Raw genomic sequence first — 20,038 nt, forward strand, 5'->3', positions numbered from 1 at the left:
TTGTCATAAGGTTAAAAAATACCACAGGATGGGATATAAGTTCCATATGCACACAGAGAGATTAAGCCCCCACTCAACCTCCCTTTGAACAATTGAGTAGGTTGAGCTCTTTAATCTTTACTTCATAAGCCTTGTCTAAAGACCTCTGAATCATTCACGTTCTTCCTTTGAACTCCTTCCAAGATTCCAAACATCCTTTTGAAAATATTTATTGGATAACAAGATATTGTAGGAAAAATTGTACAAGTACAGCAGAGTGTAACTCCCATTCTCCACTGATACTGCCTTTTAATTCAGCATTTTTTTGCCTTACCTTAGCACTAAAAGTTCATGTTGAGGTGGCTATCTACCTACATCAGCCTCTAAATCCTACTATTCTAGTATGAACAAAGACTGAAAAATGGCGTTTGAAATAAGCACATGGTTCTTAGGAATCTTGCCTGGAAAGTTAATTAACACAAAATTTATTTCTCCCCTTCCCTCCTACATTTTCCTTTCATTCAGTATATGAATAACTTTTTATTAACAATAATTAATAAACATAAGTTATTTTTACAGGTGATCTATATTAAAATAAAGACTGTCTTACTCAAAAGAGTACTATAACGTAAGGTGATGCCACAGCAGTTACTATACAAAAATCATTACCTAAAATCATAACCCTGTAAAAATTATGATCCATTCACACATATAAAAAAAGCAAGCTGGTTAAAAAAAACCTGTCCCGGTATTTTAAAAAACACAACTTTCAGTCAACAATAAAGGAAGAGAATTGAAACAAAACAACAAAATACCCAGACTAAGAAAACTCACACAGATATTTGACAACATTAAGATGGAGGTTAAAAAATTTTTGGTCTAGTCATTCTTGTTTGATGATAACACAACATCTTAGGAAATATCCAGATCTTAACCACACTGTGCATCTTACCTGTTTGCGCATGACATCGGTAGCTTGCATGATATAACGTGGAGGTAGTCCATGGCTCCGAGCCAGAATAATCGCCTGCTCCAGGGTAACACTCAGAGTGCATCTGCAATGGAAGACGGAAGTCAGCTATGTGCTAGCAGTCTTTTCCTTAAAATAATTGCTTTTAGATAAATTACCTTTTTTAGAAAAATTATCAATAAAAGTATTGCATAGTAGACCTTGTCCCCTCTCCCATCCACACAGATACTAGTCTGAACACTAAAATGTTTCTTAAGTACAAAGACTTTGAGCGTAACAAGTGTTTCTGATGACTTACAACCAAATGCATTTACTCTCTTTTGCTGTTGTTTAAATAAAAAAACCCCAAAAAACAATAAAAACCAAACCCAACTATGGCTTGGCCAGTGCATGAGAGAGTGACAAGCCAAAGAGAAAAAGGTTTCGTAATCATATCCCTTTCCAGGTTGTTTCTGTACATGTCCTCTCTCATCCTCCACTGTTAATGTCAACCCTAGTTTTGATACCAGGATTCTGACCTTGGCATGCTACTGCAGTTCAGTCCAAAATCAAGAGCCATTTACTCCTTTAAAAAAAACCAAAATAAGTAGGACATTCTTTCAAATAACTGTCCTCTCCTACTTTACCAATCTTTTTCAAGTAAACACTTGAGGACAAAAAATGATCATGGTACCACATCCTAATGAAAAGGCTGTAATTGCTTTGTCAGATCAACCAGGTAAGTTTCAGAGGTAAAGATGTTGCTTTAAGTAAACCTATCATCACAACGGACAAGAAGTAGTAGGGAAAATCCCTTTGGACATGTCCTCCGAATTCAGTTGCGATGAGAAGGACAAGGACTGATAGTTGTTTTCTCATGCAAACAAGACCAAAGCTGAATGAGACTCACAAATAAAGGCAACAAAGCTGACTAGAAATAGATACTTTTCAGAAAGTGTGTGTTTGAGTGCTCCTATCATCCAAGAGGTGAGAGTGGCTCCATTCTGCACCAGTAAGCTGCTTGATAATTTTTTCTATTCACAACTGAAGTACTGCATAACCAAATTTCTTCAGTCAGAAAGAGGAGGTGCACAAAAATTATTCTCAGTAGAACCTGACAGAAGTTGCATATTTCAAGTTCAAATAATAAAACTAAGACACATGGTTAAAATATACTTTTGCATTTACTTTTGGCAAAATCCTGACCAACTGATTCTGAATAGTGTATATTATGCACAAAGAACAGACAATATGTTTCAATCAAACACTCATCTTGCTGAGCAGAAGATCTGTAGGAGGAAAAATGTGTCTGCGCTTATTTTCTTACTGGAAAAAAAAAACCCTGACACGTTTTAAATACAGCTTAAGCAAATTTATGGACTGTAAAAAAATTCACAGTAGTGAATGCAGAAGATATTAAATTTGATCTGTAGCTTTATTAATGGCCTTTCATTAAAAATTTATAAGCCAAGCGGTTTTCCTTGGTAATGAAATAATTTTTATTCCCCAGTTTCTTGTATACCCTAACCTCAAAGTTATCTTGAAGGAAAAATCAATTGATATTTTGTGTTAGATATTTAATTAAGGTGCATAATTTTAGACCAGAAATTCTAAACACTGTGTTTTATCCTGTATTTGAAAGGTGAGATATTGCACAAATAAAGTACATTCTCATATTTGCCCACCAAAATCTAAACATCTAACTTTCAACACCAGACTGCAAAGGAAGCTTTGTTCCACTGACAACAGGAAAAAGCAAAAGTATCTGAAATCTAATTTGGCAGGTGTAATCTAAGCCAGAGAAAAAGGGTAAAAATGCTCTCTGTAGGTATAATAGAGGTTAATGGGCTCAAAGTACAGCTTTCAACCAACCAGTTACTGAGCCAACTTTCCCATAACTCCCATCTTCCTGGAATACAAAAGACTGAAAGGACAGGAAAATCATAATCTGCATGCATGAATCAAATCTAACAAAAGAAACTCCTAAATGAAGCCCAGGTTGAAGAATTAGGTGCGAGCACTATTCTTGTGATTGGAAAGGCCTGCCAATCTGCTCCCTATCTGAGCCTGATGAAATAGCTGGTGATCATGGACATTCTGAGCTGCCTAAGCTTTGACAATGCCAACCGTGATTCAGAAATAAGGTTGCCAAGTGCGTATATAAAGACATAATCAGAGTGTGAAAAGTAGAGAGAAAGAGTAAAATAGCACAGTGATGATTTCTTTAATACGCTACTACAGGGGAAGGCAACAACTACAGTACAATCTGAAATGTATAGGCTAAAATTGAAGATATCACCTCAAGGCAAAAGAGAATAGTAATTCTAAGGATAATATTTTTAGTGTATCCTAGAAAATCAATAGCAAAGTTACTCAAGATGACAGTAGTAATGATGTTCATTATTATCATACCTCTTTAAGAAAAATATTTTACATATAAGGTGAAGTCCTACAGTAACATTGGCTAGATACATCCAGTGTTTCTTTTAAAAAACTTTGTAACCTACTAGTGTATATTGAAAAATGTTAAAACAGCATCGGTGGCATGGCTGCATTTCAATATATTATTTCATTAGAGATGCAATTAAACATTGTGAGATTTTGTATTTCACTTAGGGCATGTAAAAGATCTTGCAAATGGCAGAATTAAATATAAATTATTTGTTATGGCTTTTGTCGTGCAATTATGAAATGAAGTTACTACTTTCTAAATAGAAAAACCCAACAACAATCAAATAGCTTCATTTTAGTTACCAAATCAATGAGATGGCATCTCCTAATAAAACTGATCATGTAAACCTTCCATGGTGCTATGCTGAACTGACTCCCTATTGAACATGTATTTAGATGCTTGTGCTTTCTCCCAGCTCTTCAAATATAGTATTTTAATTACTACATATCCATTACCACAAATCAAACTGCCCTGGAAACCAGTTGTGAAAGAAACAAATGCACACACAAAACATCAGACAGTAACATGGAAAAGTTGTAACTGGAAGAATTTCAGCAATGAGGCTGCCAAGCACAGAGAGATCAAACAAATACAAATTTAAACCAGTACAACTTCTACATTTTCGTGAAATATGAAAACTGGGAATTCCTCACATGGTGACTCTTCTGGTGGTCCGAGTAAGGTTCAATATCCAGGATTCTCAGCAAGTATGTGCAATATGTAATAATCCACCCTTCTCCTCCATTTTGAGAGGTGATAAGCAGATGTTATTAAAGTTCACAAAGCAATTTGGAAGCAGTTCTGACCACCGAAAGTTATCTGGTCATTTGGATGCAATCAGCCCAGACAACCAAACAAGGAAAATATTAGGAGGAAAAACTTCTTCAGTGCTTTCATAACATTCTGTTAAGGGAAGTATAAATCCCAAATCTATATATTTTACAGTTGTAAACAAATCAAAATCTGTTTTCACTCCCTCTGTTTTCCTCTCATCTCTTCTTTTATGCCAGAAAAACAAAAGACCCAAATTCATCATCTCAGAATTTGTCAGTTAGAAACACAAATTCCTTGCGTTGACAGATTACAGCAGCAAGGCAGCACAGACACTTGGCTTTCCCAACACAATTGGGCAGAGAATTCCTCATTTCACTCATTTGGTTTCCAAGAAACAGAAGGGGCTGCAGCTGCTCCCAGCCCCTGCCTGCTATCCCCACTCTCCCACCAGTCATGACATTATTGATGTGAAGATTAAACACAAACTTTCAAACATCTTCTGGATCAGACCATCCTGAACAAAAAGTGTTAAATCATTTTCTATCAACAACAGTCCATTTGTTTCTGACTGGATGTTATTTTTACTAAAGGGCAGCAAATGGGCTGGATAGACAAACATCTACATTGAAAAATGGAGATGTAAAAGAGGAAAACAGATTGAAATTTAGTAAGAAATGGATTATTTCAGGACAGATTGTTTTATGTCACCTGGAAGAAAACTTAGCTTGAGTTCATGCACATGATCTCCAGAGCTATGACTCAGCAAACTGTGTATCTGTTACCCGAGTAAAAAGAAACTAAATCATTCAATTCATTCTCAGGTTTCAAGCCATCCTACATCCAAAGATGCATCAAAACATCCCTTAGAAAAATGCTCTGAATAGAAAAGATGAGGTGAAACATTCGTTTATTAGTTACCATAGTCAGAGATGTCGAAATGAATTATGTTCTTGCTATGTGAATAGGAAAAAAAAAATACAATTAAGATGGATGGATGCTTAGTCTAATTAAAATCTAAAGCTCCTACTCAATCTGTATTTAATGTCATTGCTATTATTTTAATTAATTTTCTTTCCATACACTGTAAGGTAATCATACCTACATTTGACCACCTTTTAAACCAATTGCACAATTAAGAATTCATTTGTTTCTATTGCCATTTAAATTAATGCTTATAGAGTAGCTATTATTTATGTCAAAGTATGCAGCAATCAAAAACTTATTGAAGTCAGTCACTTTGCGGTAAGAGTTTTGTGGGTATTTTTATATAATTGCCAGTAATGTCTGGGTAAATATGTTTTATTCTTATGAGTAACCCAAAGAAGAAAATAGGCTATGATAAACCTAAAAAAGGAAGGAAGAACATTGTTCAAGACTGTAAGAAATAGGCATAAAAAGACTACAAAGGCTTAATTTGAGACTCTCCCACAAATTCAAGCTGTTAGCATTGTGGGAATATGTCTACATATAAGTGAAAATGAAATTTGCATTCCCTGTGCTCATATACTTAAACTTTACTGATCAGAATTTCACCTGGCAGGGAGAGGGAAGTTAGGCCAGCCAACAGGTACTAGCAAGAAAATAAGCATGGATTTCATACATTAAACTACAATATTTTGTTTTACAACCACAATAAAACTCTACTGGAGTTCAGGACTTAGATTCAGTGCCTTTACGAACCTCTGTGAAGCTGAGATGTTCCTAGTGTAGAAGGACCATTACTTTAAAATCAGCCATGGGTTGAACCCATCTCCACTGAAGGTTGGTCCAAAACTTCTGTTATTTTTGCGAACATAGAAGAAGCCATTACTCTCTATGTGAAATATATTCATTCAATTATTATAGTTCAGTAGTCATAAAAAATGCTTCAAAAAGTGACTGTGGAAGATATCACAACACTACACAGAAATGGACAATCCATGGTTAAATGGATAATCCACTTCTGCCTTTTATCTATTAAGCATCAGCATGCACAGGTTTCCTACCCAAGTAACACCACTGTGATTACATAGTTGTGCAACCCTCAAATAAATGTAATATACAGATAAATATATCGTAACTCCTGTATAAGGCATATATCCACCATCCCATGACAGGATATCCAAATCCAGCTCTACCAGGTATTTTCAAACACAAGCTAACAACAAAGTTCTGACTTCCTGAAATGCATGGCATGAACTTACCAAGCTGGAGAATCAGTCTTGGGAGGGAAGTATACATTAGCCTTATTTCAGACCTAACTTTGGTTAATGACTCCTTTTGTAGTTTACAAATATAATCAGGTTTATTAGATACAATATTAGTAATTTTCAATCCTGAAGCATGAAAGATACAGTAGGCAACTATTTTTTTCTGTAGTATATTTGGAAGATTACTATTTCTGTTTCTAGGACTAAAATGTAACTGTTCCATCTTTTTTAAAAAACAGAGTTTTTCAAAGAACAATGGAAAAGATGCACAAAACCAGCAATTCTTTTCACCACTCAGCTGTTAGTATTAAAAAAATGCACACAGCAGCTTTTCAGAAACATCCTTCCTGTAGGATCTTGCTACCTTTAATCAGCTGGAAATGATGTAAGGAGGCACTCCCATCATTAAATAATCTTTGTTTGATGAAAGAACAAAAACTCAAATTATCCCATGCTTTTTGCTTCCTCATTCTCAGCCATATTTGCAAAAACACAAACAAAAAAATCTAAAAAAACCCCAAAATCACTCTGAAAACCCAGCTTTGGCCATTATCTCTTGTTCTGTGCAGAAAGTCTTTCACATTAGAGGCTTCTTCCCATGCAAGCAGGTGAGTAAATCTGCTGGAAAATTGCAGTTTACCTCCTGTAATAGTCCTGCCATAGTTCAGGTAATTCTGTTAACTCTCTTCCACCTCCAAATCTAAAGAAGATTTGCATAAAATTTTCATGTTAGATAGCTCAAGAGGATTGATTCTATTTTTGTTGTAATGTAGCAGTTTTTGTAAGGAAGAATCAGATTCTTCCAAAGACCTGGACTGCAGGTAAGATAATGCTGCAAAGAACTGAAGTGTGAGGATGATTCTACAGAGCAAAGTGATCCACTTTTGTGTCAGCCTTGCTACTAAATGTATATCCTGGTCCATTATGTTAAAAGGAATCTAAAATACAAAAAAAAAAAATAAAATCTTGAAATCCATAGTAGTAACAAGCTAGATCCATCTTATCTGTTTCAGTGCACATTATACACTTCTTTGTATTTTCAGACTGCATTTTAAGCAAAATAGTGTCTCAAAATTTAAAACATGCAAGAGAACCCTTAAGACTATCTTTCACATACATATTAGAGATGAACAATGCAAAAAAGTACCAGACTGCCTATGAAAGGCAAATACAGATTAAAAAAATGATCATAACTGTAGAAATTCCCTCTTTGTGTTAAATGTCTTATTTTGCCTGAAGACAAATTATCACATATTTAATAGTTACATAACTACTTTCAAATAGTAACCAGTACAGACTGAAATAAAATCATAGAATTATAGACTGGTTTGAGTCAGAAGGGTCCTTGAAGATCACCCAGTTCCAACACCCCTGCCGTGGACAGAGACACCTCCCACCAGACCAGGCTGCTCAAAGTTTCATCCAGCCTGGCCTTCATCCAGCCTCCCAAGGTGGGCATCCATGACTTCTCTGGGCAACCTCTTCCAGTGCCTCCCCATCCTCATATCAAAATATTTCTTTCTAATATTTAATCTAAATCTCTTTCAGCTTAAAACAGTCACCCCTCATCCCATCACTGCGCTCCCTGGTAAAGAGCCCCTCCCCAGCTTTCCTATGGACCTCCTTTCAGTACTGGAAGGCTGCTATACGGTCACCCTGGAGCCTTCTCTTCCCCAGGCTGAACAAGCCCAACTATCTCAGCCTGTCCTCATATAGGAGGTGCTCCAGCCCTCTGATCATCATCGCGACCTCCTCTGGACTCTGTCTAACAGATCCACATCCTTCCCGTGCTGAGGTCTCCAGAACCGAACACAGCACTCCAGCTGAGTTCTCACAAGAGCAGAGGGAGAGAATCAGTTTCCTTAACCTGTTGGCCACACTTCTTCTGATGCAGCCCAGGATATGGCTGGCTTTCTGGGCTGCGAGAGCACACTGCTGGCTCATGTTGAGCTTCTTATCCTCCGTCAACACAAGTCCTCTCTTCAGGGCTGCTCTCAATCCATTCTCCTCCCAGGCTGCAATTGTGCTTGAGATTGCCCCGACTATCTTAAATTGTTTTACGAAAGCAAGTTCGTTTATGCCTCTGTAGGTAAGACATCACTAAAATACACTAATTGTAGACAGACAACAAAACTGACAGTTAAAAAAAGAAAGGAATCTTGATTAAATGGGAAGGTAGCAGGACTAAAAGCACAGTTTGGACTGATTTAGACCAGAAGGCTGGAGTGGAGCAAGAGGTAGTTCCTCAGTTTGTGCTGACCTGTCTCCTGAAAGTAGTGCCATCGATCCCAGAAAGCCATCTTACTGTGGAGCTAATAGCCTAAAAATAGCTGCAAATCTTCAAGGAGATATTTTTCTGTAACGCTGAGCTCAGAACTAAATTTCTACAGAAAAATTTCTCAAATAATCTGAAAGGAAGCATTCTTGTGAGAGAATGTCTTAAATAAAGTCAGAGTTCCTATTTTTCACCTTGTTTTATTCAATTCACAGAAAGGCAGCTGGCCATGATGGACAGCTTATGGTGTTACTCTGTTTTGCTATGTGGAAGATGGAGCAGGTTTAGCTGGATTGCAGGAGCTGTGCCAGCTACAAGAGACAGCATAATCAACCCTTGGCAAAACCTGCCTCATCATTCAGCCTAGCGCCTGCCAGGCAGAACCCCACAGCTTGAAGAATGGTAACACTAAGGAGAGACTTTTTGGAGAGGAAATTAAAATTCAGAAAAGAAAATAAGACAGTGTTTTTTCTGGGGTTCATCAAGATTAGAAAAGACTTCTTTACTCTCAATCCTCCAGGAAATGCAAAATTTTAAATAAACTTGGAATTTGCTTCATTTGGATGCTTTAAATTATTCCTTTGAGCCTGCAAGGCCGATGGTCCCTGAATAGGCTTCTGCAGCTGCTGCACCTAATTTCATTTTGGCATGGAAAGATGCTACGGCATGTCTGTGCAGAGCAGTCTCGCTCTTCTCCCTCAAGCAGGAGCAAACATGATGATTCAATAAAATCTAAAAGCGCCTTTCATCACCTATATTTGTACAGAGTGATTACAACTTCAAACAAAATGAATACAAGTAAAGAAAGCAGAGCATTGTTTACAGAGGGACAGCTGAATGGCAGGCAGAAATATAATTATAGATGATAAAAAAGGGAAAATAGAAATGCAAGCTATTGATTTCTTGGACTAATTTAGAGCTCTGTTCCTGATGTTGATCAACAAGGCATGTTCACTTAGAATCACAGAATCATAGAATCACTAGGTTGGAAGGGACCCACTGAGTCATCGAGTCCAACCATTTCTAACACTCCATAAACTATGCCCCTCAGCACCTCATCCACCTGTCCCTTAAACTACTCCAGGGACGGTGACTCAATCACCTCCCTGGGCAGCCTATTCCAGTGTCCAATGACCCTATCCATGAAAAACTTCTTCCTGATGTCCAGCCTGAACCTCCCCTAGCAGAGCTACAGGCCATTCCCCCTTGTCCTGTCCCCTGTCACTTGGGAGAAAAGGCCAGCTCCCTCTTCTCCACAACCTCCTTTCAGGTGGTTTTAGAGAGCAATAAGGTCTCCCCTCGGCCTCCTCTTCTCCAGACTAAACAACCCCAGCTCTCTCAGCTGCTCCTCATAAGACTTGTTCTCCAGCCCCCTCACCAGCTTTGTTGCTCTTCTCTGGACATGCTCCAGAGCCTCAACATCCTTCTTGTGGTGAAGGGCCCAGAACTGAACACAGTACTCAAGGTTTGGTCTCACCAGTGCCGACTACAGAGGGAGAATAACCTCCCCGGACCTGCTGGTCATGCTGTTTCTGACACAAGCCAAGATGCCATTGGCCTTCTTGGCCACCTGGGCACACTGCTGGCTCACGTTCAGTTGGCTGTCAACCAATACCGCCAGGTCCTTCTCCTCCAGGCAGCTTTCTAGCCAGTCTTCTCCTAGTCTGCAGCACTGCACAGGGTTGTTGTGCCCCAAGTGCAGGACCCGGAATTTGACCTTGTTAAACCTCACACCATTGGCCCCTGGCCCAGCGGTCCAGCCTATTCAGATCCCTTTGCAGAGCCTCCCTACCCTCCCTCAGATCAACGCTTCCACCCAGCTTTGTGTCATCTGCAAACTTGCTGTGGGTGCACTCAATGCCTTCATCCACATCATTGATAAAGACATTGAACAGGACTGGATCCAGTACCAAGCACTGGGGAACCCCACTTGTAACTGGCCTCCAGCTGGAGTTCACTCCATTTACCACCACTCTCCAGGCCCGGCCATCCAACCAGTTTTGCACCCAGGAGAGTGTGCGCCTGTCCAGGCCAGAGTCTGACAGTTTCTGAAGCAGAATGCTGTGAGAAACTGTGTCAAAGGTTTTCCTGAAGTCCAAGAAGACTACATCCACAGCCTTTCCCTCATCCAGTAGTCAATAATAATCCAAGGTTAGTTCGTAGAATTCACGTCACTTAGGGCAGTGAAGGTTAAAGGGACTTAGTTTTCACCATCCTTGTTTTTCTCGTGATCAAAATATATTTGAAATATTGTTTGAAATAGATATAGGATTTTAGGCTCTGATGTAAATTGGTAAACACATTGTCATAATAAAAATCAAAGCAAAGCAATCACTAGCAATTCAAAATCCCCAGCATTATCTTGGATGTAGGGATGAAAACATGAACTCTGTCAAGCTGCTTTAGCCTAGTGCAGTGTAAAAAGCAATTTAATACGGATCACAGAGAAGTCAGAAACCAAGACACTGCTGATCCAGAGATCAGCAATCACTGTCAAAACAGACAAAGCTGCTATTTCATAGTTCTTGGCCTTTTCTGCATTGGACTGCTACCCAGAACCTCCTTCCCAAACTATTTGGGATTTGATTCTGAAGGAGGGATGGCAGAACACACATGCGCCCCCGGTAAAACCATGACACCTAAGTTGCGAAAACATAGAAAGGGCTCTCCAGTCAGTTCAGTAAGAGATAGATAAATTGAGTGAGGGAAGGTTCATATAGATTTTGTTTGAAGTCTATTAAATATACCTAAATTCTGACAGTTCAATAGTTTTCTCAGTTCCAAGGAACAAAATGCTGACCGGCCAGGCACCCTGCACTCTCCACAGACTCTCTGAAATTCTCCTCCATGAGAAATCAGATGTAGAAATTAGGATAAAATGAGTTTTTTTAAAAAAAGAAGGCATACAGGAACCTTTCAGTCCTTGGTCTGAGACTACAAAAGGGAGATTTCTGCAATTGACCACAATCAAGCAATTCACAGCATTAGTTTCCAAGAACACAGAAGGCCAGATACATTGCTGAATACAACCAGAGATAAATTTCCTCTCTTACTGAAAATCAGTAGCTTGAACTCTGAAGAACTAACTTACAACTTAAAGAGCATTATTTTGCAAGATTATCTGCCCTGATTAAATAATATTACAGCAAACGGAAGAATTAGGTCTTCAAGATTGCAGGCAACAAGTAAAAACATCCATGTCAAATCCAGCATCCTAGTCTTTCCTCCTCTGCCCTCTTTGCAGAATTTTATGGTGCTGCGAGACAGCTTCACTGTGCAAAGCAGCAAGGGGAGTAGGTTCTCAAAGACACAGCAGAATTTAGCAGTAGAAATGTTGTGAAGAAAATTCACCCAGAAAACCTAATAGCTAGAGACAAATCAACCTTTCTGTCTGGGCAAAGGCAATTTCAGAATGCCAAAAAGCAGAGCCTACTTAGTGCTGGACTCCAGAGAAGCAACACAGGGAGGCCAGAAAGAGAAAACAGCACACAAAGTGACCCTATATGACATCAAATTCTAAGGAAAAACCACTTTGGCCATCCAGTTTGTATGCACAATAATAACTTCAGGAAACTGTTGTTAAAAAAAACTACCTCAAATTTTACCACTTTAAAAAATAATAGCACAAGAATCCCTTCTAGTCCCTATATACATGAGCCTTCTTCTGAACTTCTGGAAATTCAGGGCAAAAACTCTTCGGGTACCTATAAAATCCTCAAATAATGTGTGCCTTTTTCCTGGAGAGCCTATCTTAAAGTGTCTCTAATAATGCCAAGAGTTGATGTTTCTTTCTCTGAACAGATGGAAACCACAAAGGCAGTATTAACGCATGAGTGAAGTAACAGTCTCCTGTATAAAAGCTCAAATGGACTTGCTGTAAAGCAGCACTAGTCATGCTTTACAGAAAAGTGTTCTGCACTTTTACTTTATGTAAATAGGTGGTCATGAATCCTTTAACATTTGTTCACGAAAGGCAGGTCTTGCCAAACTAACCTGATCGCCTTCTATGATAAAGTGGCTCAACTACTGGATGAGGGAAAGGCTGTGGATGTAGCCTTCTTGGACTTCAGTAAAGCCTTTGACACAGCTTCTCACAACATTCTGCTTCAGAAACTGTCAGACTCTGGCCTGGACAGGCGCACACTCTCCTGGGTGCAAAACTGGTTGGATGGCCGGGCCTGGAGAGTGGTGGTAAATGGAGTGAACTCCAGCTGGAGGCCAGTTACAAGTGGGGTTCCCCAGTGCTCGGTATTGGATCCAGCCCTGTTCAATGTCTTTATCAATGATGTGGATGAAGGCATTGAGTGCACCCACAGCAAGTTTGCAGATGACACAAAGCTGGGTGGAAGCGTTGATCTGAGGGAGGGTAGGGAGGCTCTGCAAAGGGATCTGAACAGGCTGCGCTGCTGGGCCAAGGGCCAATGGTGTGAGGTTTAACAAGGCCAAATGCCGGGTCCTGCACTTGGGGCACAACAACCCTGTGCAATGCTGCAGACTAGGAGAAGTCTAGCTAGAAAGCTGCCTGGAGGAGAAGGACCTGGCAGTATTGGTTGACAGCCAACTGAACATGAGCCAGCAGTGTGCCCAGGTGGCCAAGAAGGCCAATGGCATCTTGGCTTGTGTCAGAAACAGCATGACCAGCAGGTCCAGGGAGGTTATTCTCCCTCTGTAGTCGGTACTGGTGAGACCGAACCTTGAGTACTGTGTTCATTTCTGGGCCCCTCACCACAAGAAGGATGTTGAGGCTCTGGAGCGTGTCCAGAGAAGAGCAACAAAGCTGGTGAGGGGGCTGGAGAACAAGTCTTAGGAGGAGCAGCTGAGAGAGCTGGGGTTGTTTTGCCTGGAGAAGAGGCTGAGGGGAGACCTTATTGCTCTCTACAACTACCTGAAAGGAGGTTGTGAAGAGGAGAGAGCTGGCCTTTTCTCCCAAGTGATGGGACAGGACAAGGGGGAATGGCCTGTAGCTCCGCCAGGGGAGGTTCGGGCTGGACATCAGGAAAAAATTCTTCACAGAAAGGTTCATTGGACACTGGAATAGGCTGCCCAGGGAGGTGATTGAGTCACCTTCCCTGCAGGTGTTTAAGGGATGGGTGGATGAGGTGCTGAGGGGCATGGTTTATGGAGTGTTAGGAATGGTTGGATTTGATGATTCAGTGGGTCCTTTCCAACCTAGTGATTCTAGTATTCTTTCTAGATGGAAATTCACACATATTTCAACCCTTTTCCCTCTGCTAATCATCACGGAATCACAGAATGGTCGGGGCTGGAAGGGACCTCTTGAGATCAACTAATCCAACCCCCCCGATAAAGCGGGTTCACCTACAGCAGGTTACACAGGAATGTGTCCAAACAGGTCTTGAAAATCTCCAGAGAATGAGGCTCCACAAACCCCCTCAACAGCCTATTCCAGTACTCCATCACGCTCCAAGTAAATAAGTTTTTCCTCATGTTCACTTGGAACTTCCTCCATTCCATTTTGTACCCATTGCCCCTTTTCCTGTCATTGAGCACCACTGAGAAGATTACGGCCCCATGCTTTTGTCACCTGCCCCATAGATATTTATAAGCATTGATAAGATCTCCTTCTCAGACTTCTCATTTCCAGGCTAAACAGACTAAGCTCACTCAGCCTCTTCTTATAATATAGTCTTGAAATCTAACATGCTGGTTTTCTAGTATTTTGTGTTTTTTAAATATACTTAAATAGACATTTACTAGTTTATATCTTTGAATTAGCCCTAGTTTTGAGCAGAAATTTGATGAATAATTTATTTTCATCTAAGAACAGATTATGTTTGGATTCAAGCATATCACCTCTTATCCAGTCACCAAACCATTCTGAGTAATTTGTGACCCAGACACTGTGGGGTGGGGCTTTTATTTGGGCTATTAAAGTTGCTCCAGCTTTATTCTTGAACTATAAGACTTTTTTTGGCACAAATATATTGGCAAATTCAGGCCTTAATACATGAAATCATGATGAAATACAGAGGAAGTCTTTCTCAGCCTTATAAAAATAGCAGAATTAAGCCTAAAGCCTTTTCCAATCACATATGATGTGAAACCAAGATTAAAAAGAGTAAAGCTGTATAGCTTCATAGACTTTTGAAATGACAACGTCATGTCAGTCCATGCTATACTGTATAGTGACTAGTGTTAAATAATAAATCCCTTTTCTGATATTGCCTAAAATCGAGCACAGTATAAAGCATGATATACACACTTGTATCAGTGATAAGGTAATACAGTCTGTAGCAAACTCTGTTAAAAGAAATGGCAAGCACTGTTTTTATACAAATTAATTCTGTTAGCTATATATGGAGCTTTTCCCATTTTTCATGCCAAATAATCTGCATTGCAGCTCTGCTGCTTTTTTTTTTTTTCTTTCTCCTCAAAGCTCTTTTAAAGAAAGGACATTACCTACAATGAGCAGAAAATAATGCTCGTTCTAACAGAACGTACTGGCAACCAAGTCTGCTAAAAGGAGGATTTTCATAGATGAGAAACAAAAGAACATATTTTTAACATACTGGTACCTGTAACCTACAGTTTGGAATTCTTATAAACAAAGCAGTTGTTTAGCATCAGATTCTTCATTATGTTTGGCATTTTTGTTTGTTGAGTGGCCCCCCTCCTCCAATTGCAGTCTTTGCTTTTTTGGTGAAATGTACAAAAACATGGTAATCTCCCCAGCTGGAACATAAACATATTGCTGCCATTGATGAATATCATTAAGTACTAGAGAGTTCTACAATGATGCTATTGTCATACATACATGTGTCTATCAAAATCTCTTAGCATTGATGACAAAGATCAGTTGATTATAGCTCAGTTCATTTTTGATTTTGTATTAATGACAGCAATTATTTTACAGGCTGAACTTCTACTTATCATGAGGCACACCTGTAAAAATGCATCTGTCTTGTGTTTCGTTTTTCTTCTTAAAACAAGTTCTGCTACAGTTCCCCCTAGCTTATAAAGCAAATACAAATTCCAGCATTTCTTGCCTGTATTAGGAGTTTAATATAGTATCATAGAATCATAGAGTAGTTAGGGTTGGAAGGGACCTTAAGGATCATCTAGTTCCAACGCCCTTGCCATGGGCAGGGACATCCCACTAAGTCAGGCTGTCCAAGGCCCCATCCAACCTAGCCTTGAACACCTCCAGGGATGGAGCATCCACAACCTCTCTGGGCAACCTGTGCCAGTGTCTCACCACTCTCACAGTGAAGAAATTCTTTCTAATGTCTAGACTAAATCTGCCCCTCTCCAGTTTACACCCGTTCCTCCTCGTCCTATCAACCACAAGCCTTTATCAACAGCCCCTCTCCAGCTTTCCTGTAGGCCTCCTTCAGGTACTGGAAGGTCGCTATAAGATCTCTGAGCCTTCTCTTCTCCAGGCTGAACAAGCCCAACTCTCTCAGACTGTCCTTGCAGGGAAGGTGCTCCAGGCCCCCGATCATCTTTGTAGCCCTCAAATCTCTCATTCACCTAGGAAACATTCATTTTTCTGCTTTAGCAATTAAGATTTCTGCCTTTCTCTGATGTGAATGAGGAACAATCTGCTACAACTGCACAAAACAAAATTGTACTGCTCATTTCTGTCAATCATTGCAAGTACAATCCTAGAATTTCACCACAAATATTTCAAGAGCACTAGATACTTAGTCTAAGATATCAGATATTTAGTGTAAGACGTCTCTATGAATAAAAAACAGCAGTCTCCAACCTGCAATGACTGAATGATTGACTGAAACAAAAGGAGGAAAAGAAATTGTCATACCGGTGAACTCCACTGTTGCACATAATGATGTGACAAGCTCCAAGCCTGCTGCAGAGTTCAGAAGACACTGAAAGCAGTCCAACTCCAGAAGCACTGCACGCAGTATATGCACAGGCAGCAGTGCGCTTGGATCGGATAAAGGATCCTATCAGTCGGTAAAGTTCATCCACACAATTGAGGGGCCTCATCAGCTGCAAGCAAGGAAGAGAGTGAGATTAAGAATTTGCTACTAAGAGCACATGAAATGTTCTTTCGGAGCAGGTCAGCACAGATGCAGATGAACGAAAGGGCTGGCTGAGAAAGCTGAAGCAAAATTCCCTACAGTAAGTACAGAGCACACAGTCTTCTGTTACTTGACCTATGACAACTTTCTCAAACTTTTAAATTCTTACTGTCACTGTTTCATTCCCAGTCCTCTGTACAGAACTGTGTTTCACTTCAATAGATGGAGTAGACCCAATGCCACTTCCATTAATGGTACTGGCAAAGAAGGGAAGCCATCAAGAGGCAACCTACAACCTTATGCATATACAGAAGGATGCCAAGACTGGTTAATTGACTCGCTGATACAATCAGCTTCTAATTATGACAATACTGTCCTTAATTTATGCAAATGTCTAGTTCCTAATCCTGACTTTCCTAACACGGAATAAAAAAACCTAAGAGAAGTGACAAAAACATACTACAAAGCACGAACAGTTAACTTTGTAGTAGGACTTGCTAATGCAGAGCTATGGAGAACAGAGCGAAAGCCACAGCCACAAACAAATCATGCACTCACGCTTAGCTTGCTCCAAATGCAAAAAGACACACATTAGCTTAACTGAGCATCCTTTCATCAGATCTTGATTATGAGATGCTTTTATCTTGCCCTTGAAGTTCTCACTGACACAGACAGGGAACAGGCTTAGGGGTAACAAAGACTTCACATATAGCGAAATGTCTCCAGCTGTAACTTTGCCCAGAAAGCTAAATTGCTGATTCACCAGGCAAAGAGGGGCATAGGCACATGTCTTCATCCCCCCCATGCACTCCAGCATAGATCCAAGAAACAGGAACAATCAGTCTGTTAAAACTCATGCTGGATGATACTGTCACAAAAATTTAGTCTGTCATAGGGCTCAGCTGATGATCACTCTTTATCAGGCCATAGCAGTCCAATCACTTTTGAAGTCGGTGCAGGCAAGGCCCCAGGAACTTCTTTTTCCCCTACTAGCCTGCAACATGGGCATGAACTCTCCAACAATAGGATAGAGCATTAAACGAATTTTCATAGCCGCTGGGATCTCTCAGTCACATAAGTTTAAAGACAGATGAAGGAGAATGAGAAGAATGCCTTCTAAACAGGATGCTGACCGAGTATTTAATTCGGAACAGCACTTCCAGTTTTCAGAATGAAAACTTTTTGCCTACCCCTACTCTCCCCCAACCCTATTCTTCCACTTCACACATGCTCCTGGAAGCACAGTGGAAAAAGAAAGCTATGGTTCCTCTTCTCAAATATGTTGGTGCCCTCCAGCCACACCTTTTGATACAAATTCACATGGCACTGCCTAGCACCTAAAACATGGGTGAGATAAAATGCTGCAAGAGAGCTCCTCCTTTCCCTGTCCCCTGCTTTAAATAATGCAGTTTTCAAGGGAATTAAGAGAGCCTCAGCAAAGGATTAAAATAACACAGTGTGTAACATGCAGAGTTTAATTAGGCACTTAACGTTTTTATTTACCTTATCTATGTAAGCTGCTTTAGATGTTGAATTTGGAGGCAAGTTCGACTTGTCCAGGTAGAATGCCCTGCGAGAACATACAGAATACAGCAACAACTGTTAATTGTTTGAACTCCTGAACAAAATGTACACAGGTAAGTATTCTTGGACACCACTGTAAGGTTGGATTTTGTTTTTTAAATTTCATGAAAAGAAGGGATCAAGCAATAATACATGTGTAAACAGGCACTATTGCCCTTTTTTTTAAAGTAATAAGGAACAAGTTCCTTGTTCTGGATTCCCTCTGCCTCACGAAACTACAGTGTAAAATTTTAATCTCTGATTAGTAGAAAAACTGGATCTGAAAGCAATTTTCACAAAGGTTTGTGGCAACTGTCAAGATTTTAATAGTGGCTGGGAAACTTGGCATGCAAACAGAGCCTGAGCCTATGCACTACAAGCTTTTTTTAATATTAGCAGTATATAACTGCAATAATATCAGAACAGAATCCCAAAAACAAAAGAAGTGGAATAATCTGGAAAAAACAAGTTGATTAAAAAATCCAGCCACCTTTAATTCTAGTAGATTTTGCTTCCCATAGCTCTGCATTTTGAAAAGCATCTTCTTCCAAATTTAAGATTTGAATTAATCCCTTTAGAAAGTACAGCAAAGCTAATCTAGTTCTGTTATTCCATTAAGGCTGTTGTGCGATCCAGAATGTACTTTGTGTCAAAGCAAGCTGGAAACTATTGGAAGGAAAAGAGGTTTGCAGAGAAAATTACTCATAAATCACTCTGAGCGGCTGCAGCACATAAAAGGTACCTCAGCAGGAACAGACCAACCTTTTTCTTTGTTAGCCAAGCTGAAAACCGAAGCATCACCCAGCAAAGCTAAAAAACCAAAGCATCACCCAGCCATCCACTGCACATTATCAGACTGAAAGACTATATTGTTTTATCCTGCCATGCCACAGGAAAATTGGCTTCATTTAGAGTCTGTTCAGCACTCCCATTCTCTTCAGACTGTTATTTCAGCAAATTCAGCTCCACTAAGTGAAACCAGAACCCAAATATAGAACAGTACACACATTAATGGAGTACATGGAAAATAATCAACTCGGGATACAAAATGAAGCAACATGGACACTAGAATGGGATATACAATTATAGGAATTAGTCCATTAATTCAGCCAATTATTCATTAACCTAAAGAACAAACAAAAATCAACCATACACAACATTAATTTTAAATATCAAAATATACTGTTAAAAATGAAACTATCTCCCCCCCCCCCCACGAGATAACAGTCCCAGATGTTTCTCAAGTGCTTTATTTTTATTGCTTTTCATAAAAACTGTCTTCAGTATTTTACAGAACATGACAAACTGTGGACAGCATATAAATTTCCAAAGCACTTCACTTAATTACTAAATGCTTGTTAAGGTCCTTAATCATATTTTATGGGGAAAGTTAATGGCAATCTTGGCACGGTGCCCAATTTGAACAATATTTTCTAATCCATTTGAAATGAACAAGAATGAAATCATAGTTCTTCATCTGCAAATGTGATGCTGGTTCTACTTCTAAAAGCCTCACAAGTACTCAAAGTTGTAGAAGAAAAGGGTTTCTTTAAAAAAAGGTAGAAAATCCAATAGGCATTGAAACTACAGGGGATTACTGCTGTGTTCCACTTTTGTAAGATATCCCCTATGTAACAATGTCAAATAACAGGAAAACTTAAACTACAATGAGGTTACAAACATCTTAGGGTTCAAAAAGAAAAATCTATCATGAGATGAATGCTTTCTTAAGATGTTTTCCCAGAACTTGAGTACAAAGGAGATGCAGAAGTACTGATATTTTCCTAGTGAAGCATTTTACAGGATACCCTCCAAAACTGACCTGGTCATGTAAAATCCCAAAAAGCTGAA

The 20,038-nt window shown here is 39.5% G+C and overlaps 1 protein-coding gene across 1 annotated transcript in view; it reads right to left on the reverse strand.

Annotated features, from left to right (window-relative positions):
- The window catches only part of PREX2 (phosphatidylinositol-3,4,5-trisphosphate dependent Rac exchange factor 2), a 177,121-nt gene that overhangs the window by 11,609 nt on the left and 145,474 nt on the right, over positions 1–20,038 (reverse strand). Inside the window, exons 37-39 of the mRNA XM_054057421.1 lie at positions 18,128–18,194; positions 16,402–16,592; positions 932–1,034 (exon numbers count right to left, since the gene is read on the reverse strand). Coding sequence (XP_053913396.1) covers positions 932–1,034; positions 16,402–16,592; positions 18,128–18,194 — 361 coding nt within the window. The remainder of the gene's footprint in view (positions 1–931; positions 1,035–16,401; positions 16,593–18,127; positions 18,195–20,038) is intronic.

Source organism: Cuculus canorus, chromosome 2 (genome assembly GCF_017976375.1).
Source record: "Cuculus canorus isolate bCucCan1 chromosome 2, bCucCan1.pri, whole genome shotgun sequence".
Classification (NCBI taxonomy): Eukaryota; Metazoa; Chordata; class Aves; order Cuculiformes; family Cuculidae; genus Cuculus; species Cuculus canorus.